The 16,978-nt window shown below is 49.0% G+C and overlaps 3 protein-coding genes across 3 annotated transcripts; 2 read left to right on the forward strand and 1 right to left on the reverse strand.

The window, feature by feature from the left end:
* Positions 1-884: 884 nt before the first annotated feature.
* Positions 885-6,656, forward strand: sidD (nonribosomal peptide synthase SidD; the record flags this gene model as incomplete). The annotated part of the gene is made up of 1 exon (XM_001826711.3): positions 885-6,656. The coding sequence occupies one exon, from the start codon at positions 885-887 to the stop codon at positions 6,654-6,656; it is 5,772 nt and encodes a 1,923-aa protein (XP_001826763.3).
* An 827-nt stretch (positions 6,657-7,483) lies between these two features.
* On the reverse strand, positions 7,484-11,467 carry AO090103000166 (ABC transporter ATP-binding protein; the record flags this gene model as incomplete). Its single annotated transcript, XM_001826710.3, has 1 exon — positions 7,484-11,467. The coding sequence occupies one exon, from the start codon at positions 11,465-11,467 to the stop codon at positions 7,484-7,486; it is 3,984 nt and encodes a 1,327-aa protein (XP_001826762.1).
* A 998-nt stretch (positions 11,468-12,465) lies between these two features.
* On the forward strand, positions 12,466-14,409 carry mirD (putative MFS siderophore iron transporter; the record flags this gene model as incomplete). Its single annotated transcript, XM_001826709.3, has 4 exons — positions 12,466-12,710; positions 12,766-13,036; positions 13,089-13,431; positions 13,481-14,409. The coding sequence occupies 4 exons, from the start codon at positions 12,466-12,468 to the stop codon at positions 14,407-14,409; spliced, it is 1,788 nt and encodes a 595-aa protein (XP_001826761.1).
* Positions 14,410-16,978: the final 2,569 nt, after the last annotated feature.

The following is a 16,978-nucleotide window of genomic DNA, read 5'->3' on the forward strand; positions in this document are numbered from 1 at the left end:
CAAGAGACATGTGGGCATCTGACTAGCCCACAGCCTCCTGCCATGGCGATCTCGGTCAGACTCTACAGAGTACCTGCAGGTACGGAGTTATTCAGGTTACTTTCCGGCTCGTCCGTCGGTGGAGGACAATGCTAGCACAACCTTGGTTGCTTAGTTATATAACTTGCGCCTTACCACTTCAGTGCGGTCCGGCTAGTCCAAAGCTCCAGCAACTTGAACGGCCGGCCGAGGTCTAACCCCTCTTCGTACCCTTATACCCCGCCAAGATTTCGAGTCCAGGTAGGCTGGGCTGCCGGAAGAATGGCTATGCAGGTTGATGGTACACATAATCAAAGCCAACACAGAAATGGGTCTGTTGGCGAATCATCTGCCGGTCAGGCTGATGGTGACAGTTTCACATCATTTGAGGTCGTCGGCCTTGCAGCCGACGAGCCCACCACTCCCACTAGCATGAAGGAGGAAGTTTTGCTTATCTCATGGCTTATTGTGCTCTTGCGAACCCGCGATAGTGGTCAGGTCCAATATGAGTGGGCGTACAAGGGGCGAGATAATGGGGCTGAACAGGAGCCAGTAAAAGCATGTTTGTCGATGGGGGAATTATTGACAGGATTGCAAGATAGTGTCGGACAAGCCACGGCAGCAATTTCTCAACATGTTAAGACCGTCACGTCAAGTGAGTGTACGACTGTGTCTAACCCTGCCTCACTCCTGCTGAGTACGGGTTCCCTGTCGCAAACATCAGAAGATGTAAAAGATGAAGTGAGTGATGAAGTTTTCGTTGTATTTCAAGTACCTAACCGGTGCGGAAAAAGGGTGCAATTCACCTCGAGACACGCTTTGAGAATGGCCGACTCGCGATTCGCCCAGCTTGGCGCTCCGAAACGATGTTAGAATTCACAGTAACACAACACATCAAGTCGCTGGTCGACACTGTCAAGATGTGTCTGTCAAATCCCGATGCGTCCATTGAAGCCTGCCTTCGGCCAACCGCGAGTGATTTGGATGCGATATGGAAATGGAATCACGAACTTCCTCCCTCATACAACTTCTGCATGCACGATGTGATTTCCGAACAATCGAACAGATTCCCGGACAAGGTGGCGATCTCATCATGGGATGGCGAGTTGACGTATGGCCAAATCGAACAGTATTCCACATTTGTGGCAGGCTCGTTGAAAAAAATGGGTGTGGATGTACATGATTTCATACCGGTTTGCTTTGAGAAATCAAGGTGGACAATCGTCGCTGTACTTGCGGTGATGAAAGCAGGAGGAACTTTGGTGATGATGGACCCAACACTTCCGCTCGCTCGTCTGCAGAACATGGCTAAACAAGTCGGTGCGAAGGCAATGGTATCGTCCCGCAACCAGCATGAGCTGGCAACAACTATCATGTCAGACGGAAAGCACATCGTTGTGGAAGCAGACGCATTTGCACACCTGTCAAATTCGGAACCCCTTCCACTGTTGCCGGCAGTCCCCTCATCTGCCCTAATGTACATCATCTTCACTTCTGGCAGCACGGGTACGCCCAAAGGAGTCAAGATCTCTCACGAAACATATACAAGCAGCGCTTTCCCACGAGCCAAGGCTGTGGGTTATACGGAGGAGTCCAGGGTCCTCGATTTTGCATCCTACGCTTTCGATGTCAGTATCGACAGCATGCTTTTGACGTTGGCAAACGGCGGTTGCCTTTGTATTCCCTCCGATGAGGATCGACTGAACGATATTAATGAAGTGATACGAAGAATGAAAATCAACTACGCAGGTATAACTCCTTCTGTGGCCAGAATTCTGGAGCCTGATGTAATAGCATCGCTGAGTGCTCTTGGTCTGGGAGGAGAGGCAGCAGCAGCAACGGATGTGACGCGCTGGGGCCATGACACTAGGATTGTCATAGGTTACGGCCCCTGTGAGTGCACGATCGGATGTACGGTGAACAGCGATACTGCCACTGGTAGAGACTATATCTCTATTGGGACAGGAAACGGCGCAGCCATCTGGATTGCCGACCCTAACGACCACAATGTCTTAATGCCAGTCGGCGCTGTGGGCGAGCTACTCGTTGAAGGTCCGATTGTAGGACAGGGTTACTTGAATGATCCAGACAAAACCGCAGCGGCTTTCATCCACGACCCAGCTTGGCTTGTCTCTGGCCACAATGGCTACGCTGGTCGTTCGGGGCGTCTGTACAAGACTGGAGACCTTGGAAAGTATGATCCGGACGGATCTGGGGGCATCGTCTTTGCTGGGAGAAAAGACACACAAGTCAAACTGCGTGGACAACGTGTCGAGTTGGGCGAAATCGAAAGCCAGCTTAACGCCAGACTAACTGCAGAAATCACCGTGATTGTGGAGGTGATTAAGCCTCAGTCTTCTGGGGGTCAGCCCACGTTGGTGGCATTCCTTGCGTCCCAGTCTACGAAGAAGAATGGTGATACCGAAATAAAGTCAGCAGAGCTATCCGACGACCTGCGCAAAACGCTGTCCAAAGCCGATGCAGAGATAGCAAAGGTTTTGCCGCGTTATATGGTGCCAAACGCATATATTTCGGTCAATTACATTCCTGTTTTAATTTCGGGAAAGACGGACCGCAAACGGCTCCGTGAATTCGGCGCCACAGTAGACTTACAACAGTTGGATCAAGGCACAAACAACGGGCCAGCACGGGAGTTAACGGACCTTGAGCAACGGTTGCGTCACGGTTGGGGCCAAGTATTGAAACTAGATCCCGAAGGCATTCGGCCTAACGACAATTTCTTCGCACTCGGTGGTGACTCCCTGGCGGCCATGAGACTTGTGTCTGTCTGCAGAGCGGAGGGTCTCGATCTCAGTGTCACTGGCACCTTTGGCCACCCTACTCTCTCAGCGATGGCCAGTGTCGTCAGCATTGTCGACTCAAAGGCAAAGACAGAAACACCGCCATTTTCAATGATCTCTCAAGCTGTCGAGAGCGCCTGTCTGGAAGCATCAGAAGCCTGCGGATCAGATCCTGCATCCGTCGAAGACATCTACCCTTGTACACCCACGCAAGAGTCGCTTTTCACCTTCTCGCTCAAGTCAGTCAAGCCATATATTGCCCAGAGAGTCGCACGCATTCCCTCACACATCAGTTCTGATGCTTGGAAAAAGGCATGGGGTGAGGTTGTCGCGGCAAGCCCCATCCTGCGCACTCGAGTGGCCCAGCTGCAGGAACGTGGTCTTCAGCAAGTCGTGCTAAAGGAAACTATCTCCTGGAGGTCTTCATCCGATCTTGTACAGTACCTAGAGACTGATCGGAGGGAGAGAATGAGTCTTGGAGAAAGTCTAGCTCGATACGCCATAGTTAGCGATCCACAGACTGAGACGAGGTATATGGTCTGGACGATTCATCACGTGGTCTACGACGGGTGGTCAGAGCCAGTAATACTTAAGAATGTCAGTGATTCCTTGCAAGGCCAGTCGATTGAAACCCAGGCTCAAATCAGAGACTTCGTCAAATGGGTACGCGATACAGATGAAGTTGCCATGCAGGAATTCTGGAGACGGGAATTAAAAGGCGCGGTCGGACCTCAATTCCCTCGATTGCCCACGAGAGACTACTTGCCCGTTCCGAATGCCATGGTCGAACGTCAGATACCGCTCGAGACAGGTTCCGGTTGGCCTTTCACACTGGCAACACTTATTCGCGGTGCCTGGGCCCTTGTAGCGTCGCAGTATACAGGGAGCGACGATGTTGTGTTCGGCGAAACACTTACCGGGCGAGACATTTCGTTGCCAGGAGTGGAAAGCATTGTGGGCCCATTGATTGCAACAGTACCTATCCGCGTACGTATACCTCGAACCAGCTCAGTCGAATCTTATTTGCGGGATGTGCAGCAAAGCGTTGTGGCCCGTACCCCGTATCAGCATATGGGGATGCAAAACATTCGGAAGGTCAGCCAAGACGCGCAACATGCATGTGAAGCTGGTACAGGCTTGGTCATCCAGCCAGAGCCGGAGTATGTGGGCAGCGAACTTGGCTTTGAGCTCGGAGACGTCGTACGTGAAGCGCTGCATTTCAACCCGTATCCGCTTATGTTAGGCTGTGGTATCCGAAAGGGTGGTTTCAGAATATGCGCAAATTTCGATAGCTCCTTGGTGGAGATCCCACAAATGGAACGAATCCTCGCGCAGCTCGAAATGGCTTGCTTGCAATTGACAAAAGGCCTCTCTAGAAGGGTAGACGAGATATCCTGCTTGCCCGAGGCGGAACTGGATCTGATTTGGCAATGGAATCAAATTGCTCCCTTGTCCTTGGATGAATCGTCCGGAAGGCTTCGAGCAAACACAAACATCAAGCAAGGATCGGTTTACCCACCTACGGTGGTTTCCTGGGTGTGTGACCCGAGGAACCCGTCGTTGCTATCGCCAATCGGCTGTGTTGGCGAGCTCTGGCTCGAAGGCGCTTTCCTTTCAGGAGATGCCATTGAATCCCCCTCCTGGCTCGTGGCTGGCAGCTCCAATTTTAGAGGCCGGACGGGAAGAGTGCAGCCGACTGGAGACATGGTTAATTTACAAGAGGATAGAAGCTTAGTATTTGTTGGCCGAAAGGAAAATGTTGTGCCAGTTCACGGGCATGCGGTGGATATCGCCGATGTCGAATCTCACTTTTCAAAGTACCTCCCACCAAATGTTCGTGCTGCGGCTGCCGTCTTCCAACCATCTTCAGATGACACCCACTCTGTAACAGAACAAGAGCTGGCCGTATTCATAGAGCAAGAGCCTTTTGAGCAAGACAGTGTTGAGCTCCTATCGGCGCAATATGACATCACTTGTGAGGGTTCAGACACGCAAAACCTCTCGACGTCTGTTCGTGCCACAATTTCCGTTAGTCTTCTCGTTGCACTGAAGCGACTCAGCAAGTTTATGCAAGACTCCCTTCCATCATACATGGTGCCCTCAGCCTACGTTGTTCTTGACAAATTGCCCACTGATGTGGGTGAAGTCAACCACAGTTTGCTCAAACAGCTAGCCTCGAATATTCCTAAACACGTACTCACCCAACTTCGTGAAGCCTTCCAGCAGGCCTGGACGAAGAACTTAGGGCAAACTAATATGTCCCTTCCAGAGAGTATCCTGCGGTCCGCCTGGGCAAAGATACTAGGAATCAGTCCCGAGAAGATTGATGTCGACGATAACTTCTTCCGCCTAGGTGGTGATTCCGTTTTAGCGATGAAACTGGTCTCAAGCCTTCGTGCACAGGGGCACAGTTTGTCAGTGGCTGACATCTTCCAACACATGCGTCTTGGTGATGCAGCTAAAGTATTGAAACTGGGCCAGGTATCGCAACAGAAAGTCCAGCCTTACAAGGCTTTCTCGACTCTGGGCCATTTGGATGTAGAGCAGTTCTTGTCCGAAATTGTCCGGCCGAAGCTTGCTGATGTTACGTGGTCCATCCAGGACGTATGTCCGGTGACAGACTCCCAAGCACTCGACGTCAGAGCTACCATCCAGGGACCGCGCACCTCGATACAATATACTATGTTGTACCTGGACAAAAGCATCGATCGAGAGCAATTGTTCCGCGCCTGCAACGACCTGGTCAAGACTCACGACATTCTGCGCACTGTCTTCATCGAACACGAATCTACTTTCTACCAGGTTGTGTTGAATGAGTTGGAAGTTCCTGTAGCCATGCACCAAGCTGATAAGGATCTTGGTCCATACATCAAGGATCTTTGTACATCACACACAGAATCCTTCCACCTAGGATCGTCCTTCTTCAAATTGCTCCATGTCGAGGGCAACGATGGCCAAGAATGCCTCATCTTAGGTCTTTCACACGCTCAGTACGACGGAATGTCTCTGCCTAGGCTGCTACAAGATCTGGAAACTTTGTACACTGGCGGAAAGATTGTCGACTTCGAGCCGTTCTCAGCATACATTGCACGGATTTCTGATGAGGGTGTCCAAACTAAAGCAATCAACTACTGGCGCAACCTTTTGAACGGGTCATCCCTATCTGTTCTGGAGGGAACGTCAGTACAGCCTACAGACAAAGCCATATTCCATACTAAGCCCGTCGATGTCTCCCAGCCCCTCGACCTCGACGAGGTCACGACTGCGAACTTGCTCACCGCAGCTTGGGCACTGGTACTGGCATGCCGTCTCCAAAAACCCGACGTGACATTCGGTGGCGTGACTTCAGGCCGAAATATCGACCTCGCAAATGTGGAAAATGTAATGGGTCCCTGCTACCAATTAACCCCGATTAGAGTCGCGTTCCAGTCACAGTGGACCGCGATGGATCTACTGCGCTTTGTTCAGAGGCAAAGCGCCGAATCTGCAGCTCACGACTTCCTCGGATTCAATAAGATCTCCAAGAAATGCACGCAATGGTCATCGGAAGCAACATGTTTCGACTCCCTCGTCCATCATCAGGACTGGGATGATTTTGACACCATGCCTTTTGCCGGGGGAACTTGCAAGGTTGATATTCTGAACCCAGATGGGGATGCCCCTTATCCTTTGAAGGTTGTTTCATTTGTCCGTGGTGGGCAATTGAATGTCGGAGTCGCTGGAAGTGAAAGAGATGCGGCGTTCGTGGACGCAGCCCTTGATGAGTTGGCTGCCACGGTCAAGGAGCTGGCGACGCGTCCGTCGGAGCACGTGTTGATTGACGGTCACATGTTCTAGACCCAAGACTGGTCAAAGTCGCCGATACCTCCCTCGACATTGGTTCATGGATAACGATTTCATTTGGTTCTTTTTGCATGTATTTCTCTTAGGAGTCGATTTTCTTGTTATATCCTAGTAGTATATCATTAGAAATGTCAAATCCAGCTCTAAAACAAATGTTCTTGGCACCTCCCGCTGTTTTTCCCCAAAAGTCACGGGACAGTGTATAATGAGGTCATATTGGACAAACCTGTATATTAAGAGTCTGTTGGAGGAAGTCATTGTGCCATAGCTAAAGATTTATGACTCGAACTTAAGTCACCATTATTATCGTTGTATTTTACCTACCGTAGAAGTGTGAGAATAGGGCTAGTTGTTAAGATATATTTTCTGTCCGTGCAACCCTAAAATACATACGGCCATATAGCTGTACCTTTAGTTTTGGAGATTTTGGACAATTCAGCTGAGATATTCGGGACTTGTACAACGTATTCAATAATTACAATAAGAATTGTGTAAATAAATTCTTACTGTTCTTTCTTTTGTACCTCGGTGATTGAGCTGTCAAGCCAAGCGGCTTGAATCTTCAACCACGCAAGGTACATAGATTTTACCACCGCCGAGCTATGGTAGAGATGAAGGCTAGACTGTACTTTTCTCTCATTGTCTTGCAAAACATAAAAACCACAAATTGAAATATTATAATATATAGATTTAAAAAAAGGTGCCGCTATTACAAATATATAGAAAGTCTATCCGGGGAATAATTTAAAAACAGTCTCTGCAGATATGCAATCAAAATGGTCCAAAAATCGCAACAATGGTTTATCCGGCACAATCCACGATCACGTGGCCACTGTTTGATGCATGACGTTTGCTCTGTAGCTGTCCGATCTTTCGAGCAACTCCTCGTGCGATCCGCGATCAATGCATTTACCCCCTTCAATCAAGAAGATGACATCTGCTGCTCTAATTGTGTGAAGACGATGGGCGATAGCAATGACAGTAATGCCCTTTGCGGCCTTTTCGAGTCCGTCTTGCAGTAGCTTCTCCGATTCAGCGTCCAAAGCGCTGGTCGATTCATCGAGAATCAGAAGCTTAGGCTTCCGAACAAGGGCCCGAGCAATAGACAACCTCTGCTTCTGACCTCCCGAGAACTGGCTACCATTAGGTCCGCAAAGAGTCTTGTAGCCCTCTGGCAGCGCCTCTATAACGTCGTGGATGTTGGCAAGCTTGCATGCCTCTTTGATTTCCTCGATAGTCGCTTCATGTCCTGGTCTAGCACCAAGGCCAATGTTGAACTCAATACTGCCCTCAAAAAGCACGCTTTCTTGTGGCACAAGAGCGATAGAGTCGCGGAAGTCAACGCCTCGGTGCCTGGTAACGTCGACGCCATCGATCACGATGGATCCGGTTTCGGGCGTGTACAACCGTTCAACCAGCGAAATGATGGTTGATTTACCAGCACCGCTTGGTCCGACAAGGGCGCAGAATTGCCCAGGATGAATATCGACGTCTAAGCCCTTTAGTACCTTTATGTCCGGCCGAGCCGGGTATGCGAAATGGATATTGCGAAGCTGTACGCTCGAGGCCCGGTTGTTACCAGACACGTACACCGATTTTGTTTCAGCTGTCTCAACGTCTTTCTCCTCAGAAGAAGAGATAGTGGGTGAACGAGATGGTACGCGTCCTTGCATCTTGTCCGACCCAATCTCAATCAGACCCAAGATCCTTGCCATCGCCGCTCGGGCGGCGGAAAGCTCCGGTGCAAGGGCAAACATCTGACTCCAGAGCAGTGCGCTGACCAGGAGCGAGAATACTACAATCAGGAACTGTGTTTGCGTGTAGTTGCCATTGATGATCTGCTTTGAACCCCACCAATAGGCCAACGCATTGACGCAGTTGCCAAGGAAGTAAGTCATTGCCTGCCAGAGACTTGCATGAAGAGTGACTTGAAATGTCTCCTTGCGGGGTCCTTTTAGGGATCGTCGGTAAGTTCTCAAAGTGTCCTCTTCAAGAGAAAGGGATGCAATTGTCTTGATCGACGTGACTGCCTCTACACCAATGTCAACTGACTTGGTGTATGCGTTCTCATGGCGTTCCTCGAATTTGCCAAGGACGTGAAGCTCCATAAGACCGGCTCCAAGCAGGAGTGGTACTAAAGCCAGGCAAACCAATGCGATTCTCCAGGCAATAATATGAGTTAAAATGATTGCTGCAATAAGGTTGACGGTGATAGAGAACAACGTTCCAATGACGGAGCCGCTCAGTCCCGCCAAGGCATTGCCGTCTCGAGTAATGTAGGAGAGGAGCAAGGCAGGTGACCGACCATTAGATTGATGCCACTGGAGATCTTGCTCAAACAGTGAGCGGAATGACAAGACTCTGACTGTAAAGACGATTTTCTCTGATACCCAGCCAAACCCGGTCCAGCTAACCAGGTTCGCGAAAAATTCGATAATGGCAAGTACGAAGAACATAAGCCCGAAGAAGTTTCCTGCGCTCCGAATATAGCTTTCACTGTGACAGGGATTCAAACTTCCGACAGTGTTTCCGAAAATCACGGCTTCGCCAGAGAAGGCACCGCCGACAATGCTAGAACCTAGAAGTGCGAGGAAAATGAAAAGCAGATGGGGTCTCAATGTGGGCGCATACCCGCGCAACAAAGCCCACATAGATTTCTTAGGGGTTTCAGGCTCTTCTTCCTCTTCAGCGGGTTCAGCAGGCTCGGTGACTGGAGCTGCACTTGCTAAGACTTCTTTTTTCTCGGCAGTTTCCAGACCATCTTTCGAGACACTACTTTCCTCAACACCAGCGTCAGATAAAGAGGCTTGGTCAGACTTGCTGACGTTGTCTGCGCTAGCTGTCTTTTCTTTCTTGCCGGGGGCGGAACCCAAAGTTTGCAGATTGACTAGGTCAGCGTACGCTCCGTTCTTAGCCATTAATGTCGCATGATCACCCTGTTCAACGATATGTCCCTTGTGCATAACAATAATATTGTCGGCGTTGGTAATTGTGGACAGACGATGGGCAATTGTGATCATAGTTCTACCAGTGGCAATATTTGAGATGGCCCGCTGAATACGCTGCTCACTCCTTGAATCGAGAGAGGCTGTGGCCTCATCCAATATAAGTACCGCAGGATCCTTGATGAGGGCCCTAGCAAGGGAAACGCGTTGCTTCTGGCCACCACTGATCAGTCGCCCACTTGAACCGACAAGTGTACCGTACCCATACTGCAGTGCACTGATGAAGCCATCTGCATCAGCAAGCGTCGCAGCCTTTCGCACCAGGTTGACAATTTCAACAACTTCCGAGCCTCGTTTCTCTGCCGCAGCCATGAGATCCACACCTTCCCTGACTTCTGCTGCCAGATCTGTGAGGCCGGTGCTAAGAAGTGTCGTCCTCAGATGAGCATGACTGGGATTGCTCGAATTGATCAAGCCATGTGCGATGTTTTCCAAAAGCGACCGATCGAGCAGCGACGGCTCCTGCTGCACCAGACTAAGGAAGCTTCTCAAATCACGGGTGTTGACCTCACGAAGGTCATGGCCGTCGAAGAGGACCTGCCCCTCCGTGGGATCGTACAGCCTTGTAACCAAACCGGCGATGGTTGACTTCCCACTTCCAGACAGACCAACAAGGGCAGTATGCTTGTTGGCCGGGATGGAAAGGCTGATCTGGTCAAGCACTGTGATCTCGGGACGTGAGGGATAAGTGAAAGAGACATTTTTGAATTCGAATCCACCTTCTGCCTGTGAGAGGCGAATGCCGGACTCTGTAGTAGCATCAATTTGCGGCTGACGGTCGATGTCTGCACGCAGCTTTTGGTATGAGGCAACGGCTGCCGTGAATAGGTGGAGGAATGGAGCAACCTGACTCAGAAGCAAGGTAGCTTCAACGAGGACGAAAATCACTGTAAATGTAGCGCCAACGGTGGCACCAGCAGTGTCCGAGCCTACTGCATCCGCAACACGTCTACTACCTTGCCAGAATGCCAGACCATTCGCAGAATAGGCGATAAAATACAGGAATCCAGATTGTATACCCACGGCGGCGGCCTTCTTCAAGCCTTCCTGCTCTGAAGCCTTGAGCGCCTTGGAAAACTTATCTTCCAGTCGGTAGCTCGCGCCAAAGGCCTGCACCACGACGGTGTTGGAGAGCGCCTCGGAAGCGATTGATGCGGCAGTCGCGGAATAATCCGACATACGTCCAGAGTATTTTTCAATATAATGGCTTCCAACAAATGACATCAGGAAGTAGGCGGGAACTAATGAAATCAACATTGCTGCCAGCCGGTAGTCTTTGATGAAAGCAACGACATATGCCGTGATGAAAAACGATAAGGTCGATAAGCATATCCCCACTTTCTCCGACGTGCCAGATCGAATCGCCTGGATATCGCCATTAAGCCGAGATGCAAGTTCTCCCGGAGGTAGATCATCGAAGAATGAAGGTTCTTGTCGAAGCAAGTTTTGAAGATACGTTTCCCGCAGTCTCTGCGCTAGCCGAGCGCCGTTCAAGCTCCAGCAGGAAAGATGAATATAAATCGCAACGAATTGAGCAATGGCCAGATACACAATGATCAGGATTTTGCCGTTAATGTCATGTTGATAATCGGCATCGGAACCCGTCGATTCGGTTTCATCACACGTTACGGCGTTGAAGTCGTCTAACAGTTGACCGAAAAGAATAGCGATTAATGGGAAGGGGACACCGGACGCTGCTGAAGCTACCATACCCAACAAAAGCCTCCCTATGTCGACTTTCGAAGGATTACCGGCCAGCAGTAGGCTGGGGTAGCCTGCAAGCTTTTTGCCGAGCTTCATAATGACCCGGCGTCGACAATTCCCCTTGGCAACCTTATGATCGTCGTTGTCGTGTGCTTGGCTTGCAAAATTGTCGTTGGGGTCATTGATCTTCGGAGGTTCGTCGACAACGATGTAGGAAGGAGAAAATATATGGGTCACCTGGGAGAAAAATGCACACACATGTCAAGGAACTCTCAATTTGAGTCCGAGGTCGCAAAGGAAAAGTGATCACCGAGACAAGGTGACTTATTCCTGGTGATGCCTGAGGGCCTGAAGGTGTCTCGTCAAGTGGGGACCGGCGTATCGTTACGTAAGATTATCAGATTGATAAAAATTTTAAGAGAAAATTTCAACCACGGGTTAGGAGTCGGAGACAACCGGTATAGGAAACCAACATGCCGGCTTGGATCCACTGACTGCGTCGAGAACAGAATAATAAAAAAAAAGAATTAAAATATGAATCAATTTATTAATGAATGATACGTAAGTCCGACCGTATCCTAACTTACCGGTGTTCATGATCCAGGTATCAGTACAATACGGGCCCCCACAAGGCGTATCGTATGTATGGAACGTCATACGAGTCATTGGAATACCCTAACGTATGTCTATTGACTAACAGATTACAGGATTGTGTCGGCGATAATAAGCAAGGCAGTCGGGTCACTGGCTGTCTACGGAAAGTTTCGGTATTGGAAAATATTTGGTACAGCCGCCCTAGTAGCTAGAAAAAAGCTCTGCCAACCTTTCCCCCCCTTGCGTGTAAGGATATTGGCCAGTGTTTACGAATCTTTCCCACGCGGTCTCCGCCACGACCAATAGCTCCATCAAGGTGGATAAGGCATGGTCCGATCGTTCTCCGGTGTGGTCTGCTAGGTTTGCCTTAGTCGCGAAGACATCCAACTTGAAAAACGGTGCCCAGGAAGCTTGTCCCACGAAGATCTCACAACTTCTGTCTCAACTCGCAGCAATCTCTTCCTACCAGAGTGTAGTAGAGTGTATTTTCTACTCTCAACATGTTGTCTTCGTGGCAGAAGAAGTTCCTTGAGAAATCGGATGGCCCAACCGAGGCTAATCCGAACCCTCCGGAATATGGGACCAATGAAGATATCCATCCAGGCTCAAAACGCCCAGAAGAAGTGGTTAATGATGATGTTTCAAGGGAAGATGTGCCTGATGATACAGCTCAGGATGGTGTAGCGCAAGCTGAAGCCATCACATTAACATGGAACAAATGGTCCCTGGGATCGGCCTACATCCTGTGAGTTTTAAGCAGGTACCTTTGAGGGTACGGCAACTGATTCAGTGACAAATAGCATGTGGCTTCTATACTTTGTGAATGCCTTTCAATCTTCAATTACTGGGAACTTATCGGCCTACGTGACTAGTGGATTCGAATCACACTCCTTGATTCCGACCATTAGTGTCGTCTCCAGCGTCATGTCCGCCGCAACTTATATGCCACTTGCGAAAATTCTGAACCTGTGGGACCGATCCATTGGTTTCCTAGTCATGGTTTTATTCTCCATTCTTGGCTTGGTATTGTCTGCAACATGCTCAAATATCGCAACGTACTGTGCAGCCCAGGTAGGTCAAGTTCTAATTTTACATACGCGACAAAAGACTTACCACCCTAAAGGTGTTCTACAGTATCGGCTTTGCCGGTTTAATTTTCAGTATCGATGTTATCACAGCTGATACATCATCGCTGCGCCATCGAGGTCTTGCGTACGCATTTACTTCCTCGCCTTATATCATCACGGCATATGCAGGTTCGGCAGCTTCTGAGCACTTCTACGAGTCAAACTGGCGATGGGCATACGGCTGTTTTGCCATTGTTCTGCCTGTTGTTGCCTTCCCGATGTTCTGTCTCCTTCGGTACAACCGCCACCTGGCAAAGAAGAACGGCCTCCTGAAACCGAGGGAGAAGAGCGGCAGGACATTGATGCAGAGCATCATCCACTACATCATCGAATTCGATCGTAAGCTCTCATGCTCTGGCCACGAAAGGCATTAAACTAATGATTGTAGTTCTGGGTACCTTCCTTCTGGCAGCCGGTCTCGTTCTTTTCCTCCTCCCCTTCACTATCGCCGGCTCCGCGGAAGATGACTGGGCATCTGCTCATATCATCGTTATGCTTGTTGTCGGTTTCGTCGTCCTGATTGCCTTCGGTCTTTCCGAACGCTACCTCGCCCCGGTGCCCTTCCTCCCATACGAAATCCTTCTCTCCAGAACGGTTTTGGGTGCTTGTCTTATCGATGTTACCTACCAAGTTGCATACTACTGCTGGTTCGACTACTTCACATCATACCTACAGGTCGTCTATGGCACCAGCATTGCAACCGCTGGATACATTAGCAGCATTTTCGACGTAGTTTCCGGAGTTTGGCTTTTCGTTGTGGGTTTCTTGATCATGAAGACGGGTCGCTTCCGCTGGCTGATCCAGGGTGCCGTGCCTCTTTATCTGCTTGGAGTGGGCCTGATGATATACTTCCGCAACCCAAGCTGGTCCGTGGGCTACACGATCATGTGTCAGGTCTTCCTTGCCTTTGCCGGTGGTACGATGATTATTTGTCAACAGGTTGCCGTGCAGGCCGCTGCCGACCACAACCACGTCTCCTCGGCTCTTGCCTTCCTCAACTGCTTTGGTAACATCGGTGGTGCGATCGGCGGTAGTATCTCTGGTGCTATCTGGACTCACACCTTGCCTGACGCATTGAAGCGTCTTCTGCCTGACTCCATCAAGAGCGACTGGGAATCGATCTATGATGATCTTGACGTTCAATTGAGCTACGAAAGAGGCACGCCTGAACGACAGGCCATTGCCCTTGCTTACGCCAGCTCGCAGAAGAACATGTTGATTGCGGGAACGGCTATCATGGCCCTGTCGCTTATCTGGATGTTTGTCCTGAGAGACATTAAGCTTACGAAGCAGCAATCCAAGGGTATTCTGTTCTAGATTATGCTTTTCGTTTGCCGATGTCAGCAACAAAAAGCGATGCACTTCCTTAAAAAAAAGACCGAATCTGATGAGCATCTTTTGTACCGTGGATACGGACTACGGAACTATCCAAAAATGAGGGTTTCTAGGAGGTTGAAGAGAGAATTGCTTGAAGTTTCTGAATTCTTTGTTTAGGAGATACCAGTCTATATAACGGGCGAGGAGGTGGTGATTCTCAGCAGGGTTGGAGGGAATGAAGATATCCAAGGAGTACCGCCTATTAGTGATAGACCTAACTTAATGTAATACCGCGCGACGCCACTCATGGCTTTGACCTTCGTTCTTTCCTTTGCATCCCCTCCGATTTCCTTGTAAAATCGGAGGTAAATCTCTAGCAGTTAGTACTAGAAGTCTAAGGGATGTAGTATGTACGATGCTGATGGACTTTGTTGATGAAGTGTACGGTGGCTACTAGAGAACAGTATAATTCTCATTTCCCGACGAAGCTGCTGCCACATCTGTACCTGCATATTTGCTATGTGCCCCAGGAGCCGGTTTCTCGCCAAGTCTCCATCTCCGATCGGTAGGACTATAGAACGCAGGCAGGATTGCCGGCGACATCGGTAATTGATGGAAGGAGCGCATATGGCCCACCATGATGGATTACGAGGCCCAAGCTGGCGTATATCCGGGCGAGGATAACTATTGGAGTACTCTTAATCTCCTATAGCTGCTTGGCTCACCGGCCCACCTCAACCTGTGGCAAAACGCTCTTCTACATGAACATTTGTGATATTGACCTGGAAACCAACTTGGTAAATCATTACTGAAAGCGGTATATCTTGCTAATTTGACAAGCAAACCAAGAGATCGAAGAACGGCTATGCCGAGATACTTAGTGTGGTGTTACGACTCTTAGCGCTGCAATCTAACTAATGGAAGTTACAGACCGAGAACCTATCTCGCACAAGACTTCTTAGTGATCCTTGGGAAAGCTTACGCTTTCGTAGAAAGTCATACGGAACACATTCCAGTATACATGCCCAAGCTCAGCCTAAAAGATCCATGAGGTCGACTAGCGTGCGATTGATAAATATCAGACTTCCACCACGCAGACTAATTCACTCGGCTCAATCTTCCTCGTGTGGTATGGTGGCGGTCAGAAGCGATTGCCATTTAACCCTATCAGATGATCAGATAACTTTCACGGTTACATCTGCTGTTGCTGTACGACACGGTACGGTAATGGACCCACCCGTCTGGTATTTTACGATGGGGCCAGTCCGTATTTTATCTTTCACCGGACCACATTTGCAAAAATACCAGTGGATCGATAATACTAGTGTATGTTACAACGACACATGAATGCGGATGTCTCATTTTCCTTGGTAGTATTGCGCCCTAAAGGAAGTTAGGTAATGACAGCAAGAACCTCTCTGGACTTTTACTATAACCATAACGTTATGAATTGCCATGGTGGGCTTGGCCCGCTGTTTCTTGCCTCTGGCCTCACCCGGATGATGAATCTACCGTTCGTTCATCTTATCAATCAGTTTCTAAAGGATGAATCCCCCGTCGGTTCCCCATCCATGTATCCACTGCATGACGCGGTGGATTTCTTTCACATGGAACGTTGGGGTCTGTGGCGGCCTGGCCGGCAGTTTTTCAATGTCTCTTCCGTTGGAGATATTAGAGTAGTAACCAGGCGATATCACTCTATGTAAACTGGATAACCATCTCTCCTGCCAGTTCGATTAGGTGCACTGCAATAGTGGTATCTTTTGCACACCACTTTTACTTAGTATAAGAACAAAAGTAGCTATAACAACATATGTATGCTAATGCTTACGCATGGCCTTCTCACTTCAACATTACTATTCTAGCAGCTTTAGACAGAGCCCTTAGATAAAATATGTATTCTATTAAGATAATACCATGCTTGAATCCATAGTGAGAGCTTGATAATCATTAAATTTATTAACACAATTGTGGAGGACTAATTGTTAAGAAATCACACCGCTTAGGCAGTCAACATATAGCTAACATTATATCAATAAGCAATAAACCTATAGATCTCACTATGTTAGGAGACAGGAAACTAGTTTAATTTCTATTCTATTAATTGTATTGGATAAAGGTGTGTCATTTCTTGCAATGCATGGCCAGCTTCAACAAGAGCATTCAAACTGGAAAGAATATTGCACTAAGAGCTAGTCTGGTCGTTGACAGCCAACATATACAACGATAATACCAAACTGTTTCATGTGGGAATCACACAGTACATTCCACGGACCATAAATCCTCATCCGTATAAATGATCGGGAAATTTTGGGTAGCAGCTTACATGGTAAGACCGTAATGCGTGATGATGATTTTCAGGTTGCGGAATGTCCGTGTGTCGTTGTTGAACGAGCACGCCGTCATCTTCTAGGGTGCGCTTCCTCGCTGCTCGCAGCTTTCATCTACTCTCGCGGTCCTCTCTCTAAGCCTGTTCGACGGCTTCTTTCATATTGCTCAATTGATCCTCCTCCTCGTCGTGCAGAGCCTTTTGCACGTTTTGGAATGTCTTAATACATTCCCCCATGGC

Source organism: Aspergillus oryzae, chromosome 8 (assembly GCF_000184455.2).
Source record: "Aspergillus oryzae RIB40 DNA, chromosome 8".
Taxonomy (NCBI): Eukaryota; Fungi; Ascomycota; class Eurotiomycetes; order Eurotiales; family Aspergillaceae; genus Aspergillus; species Aspergillus oryzae.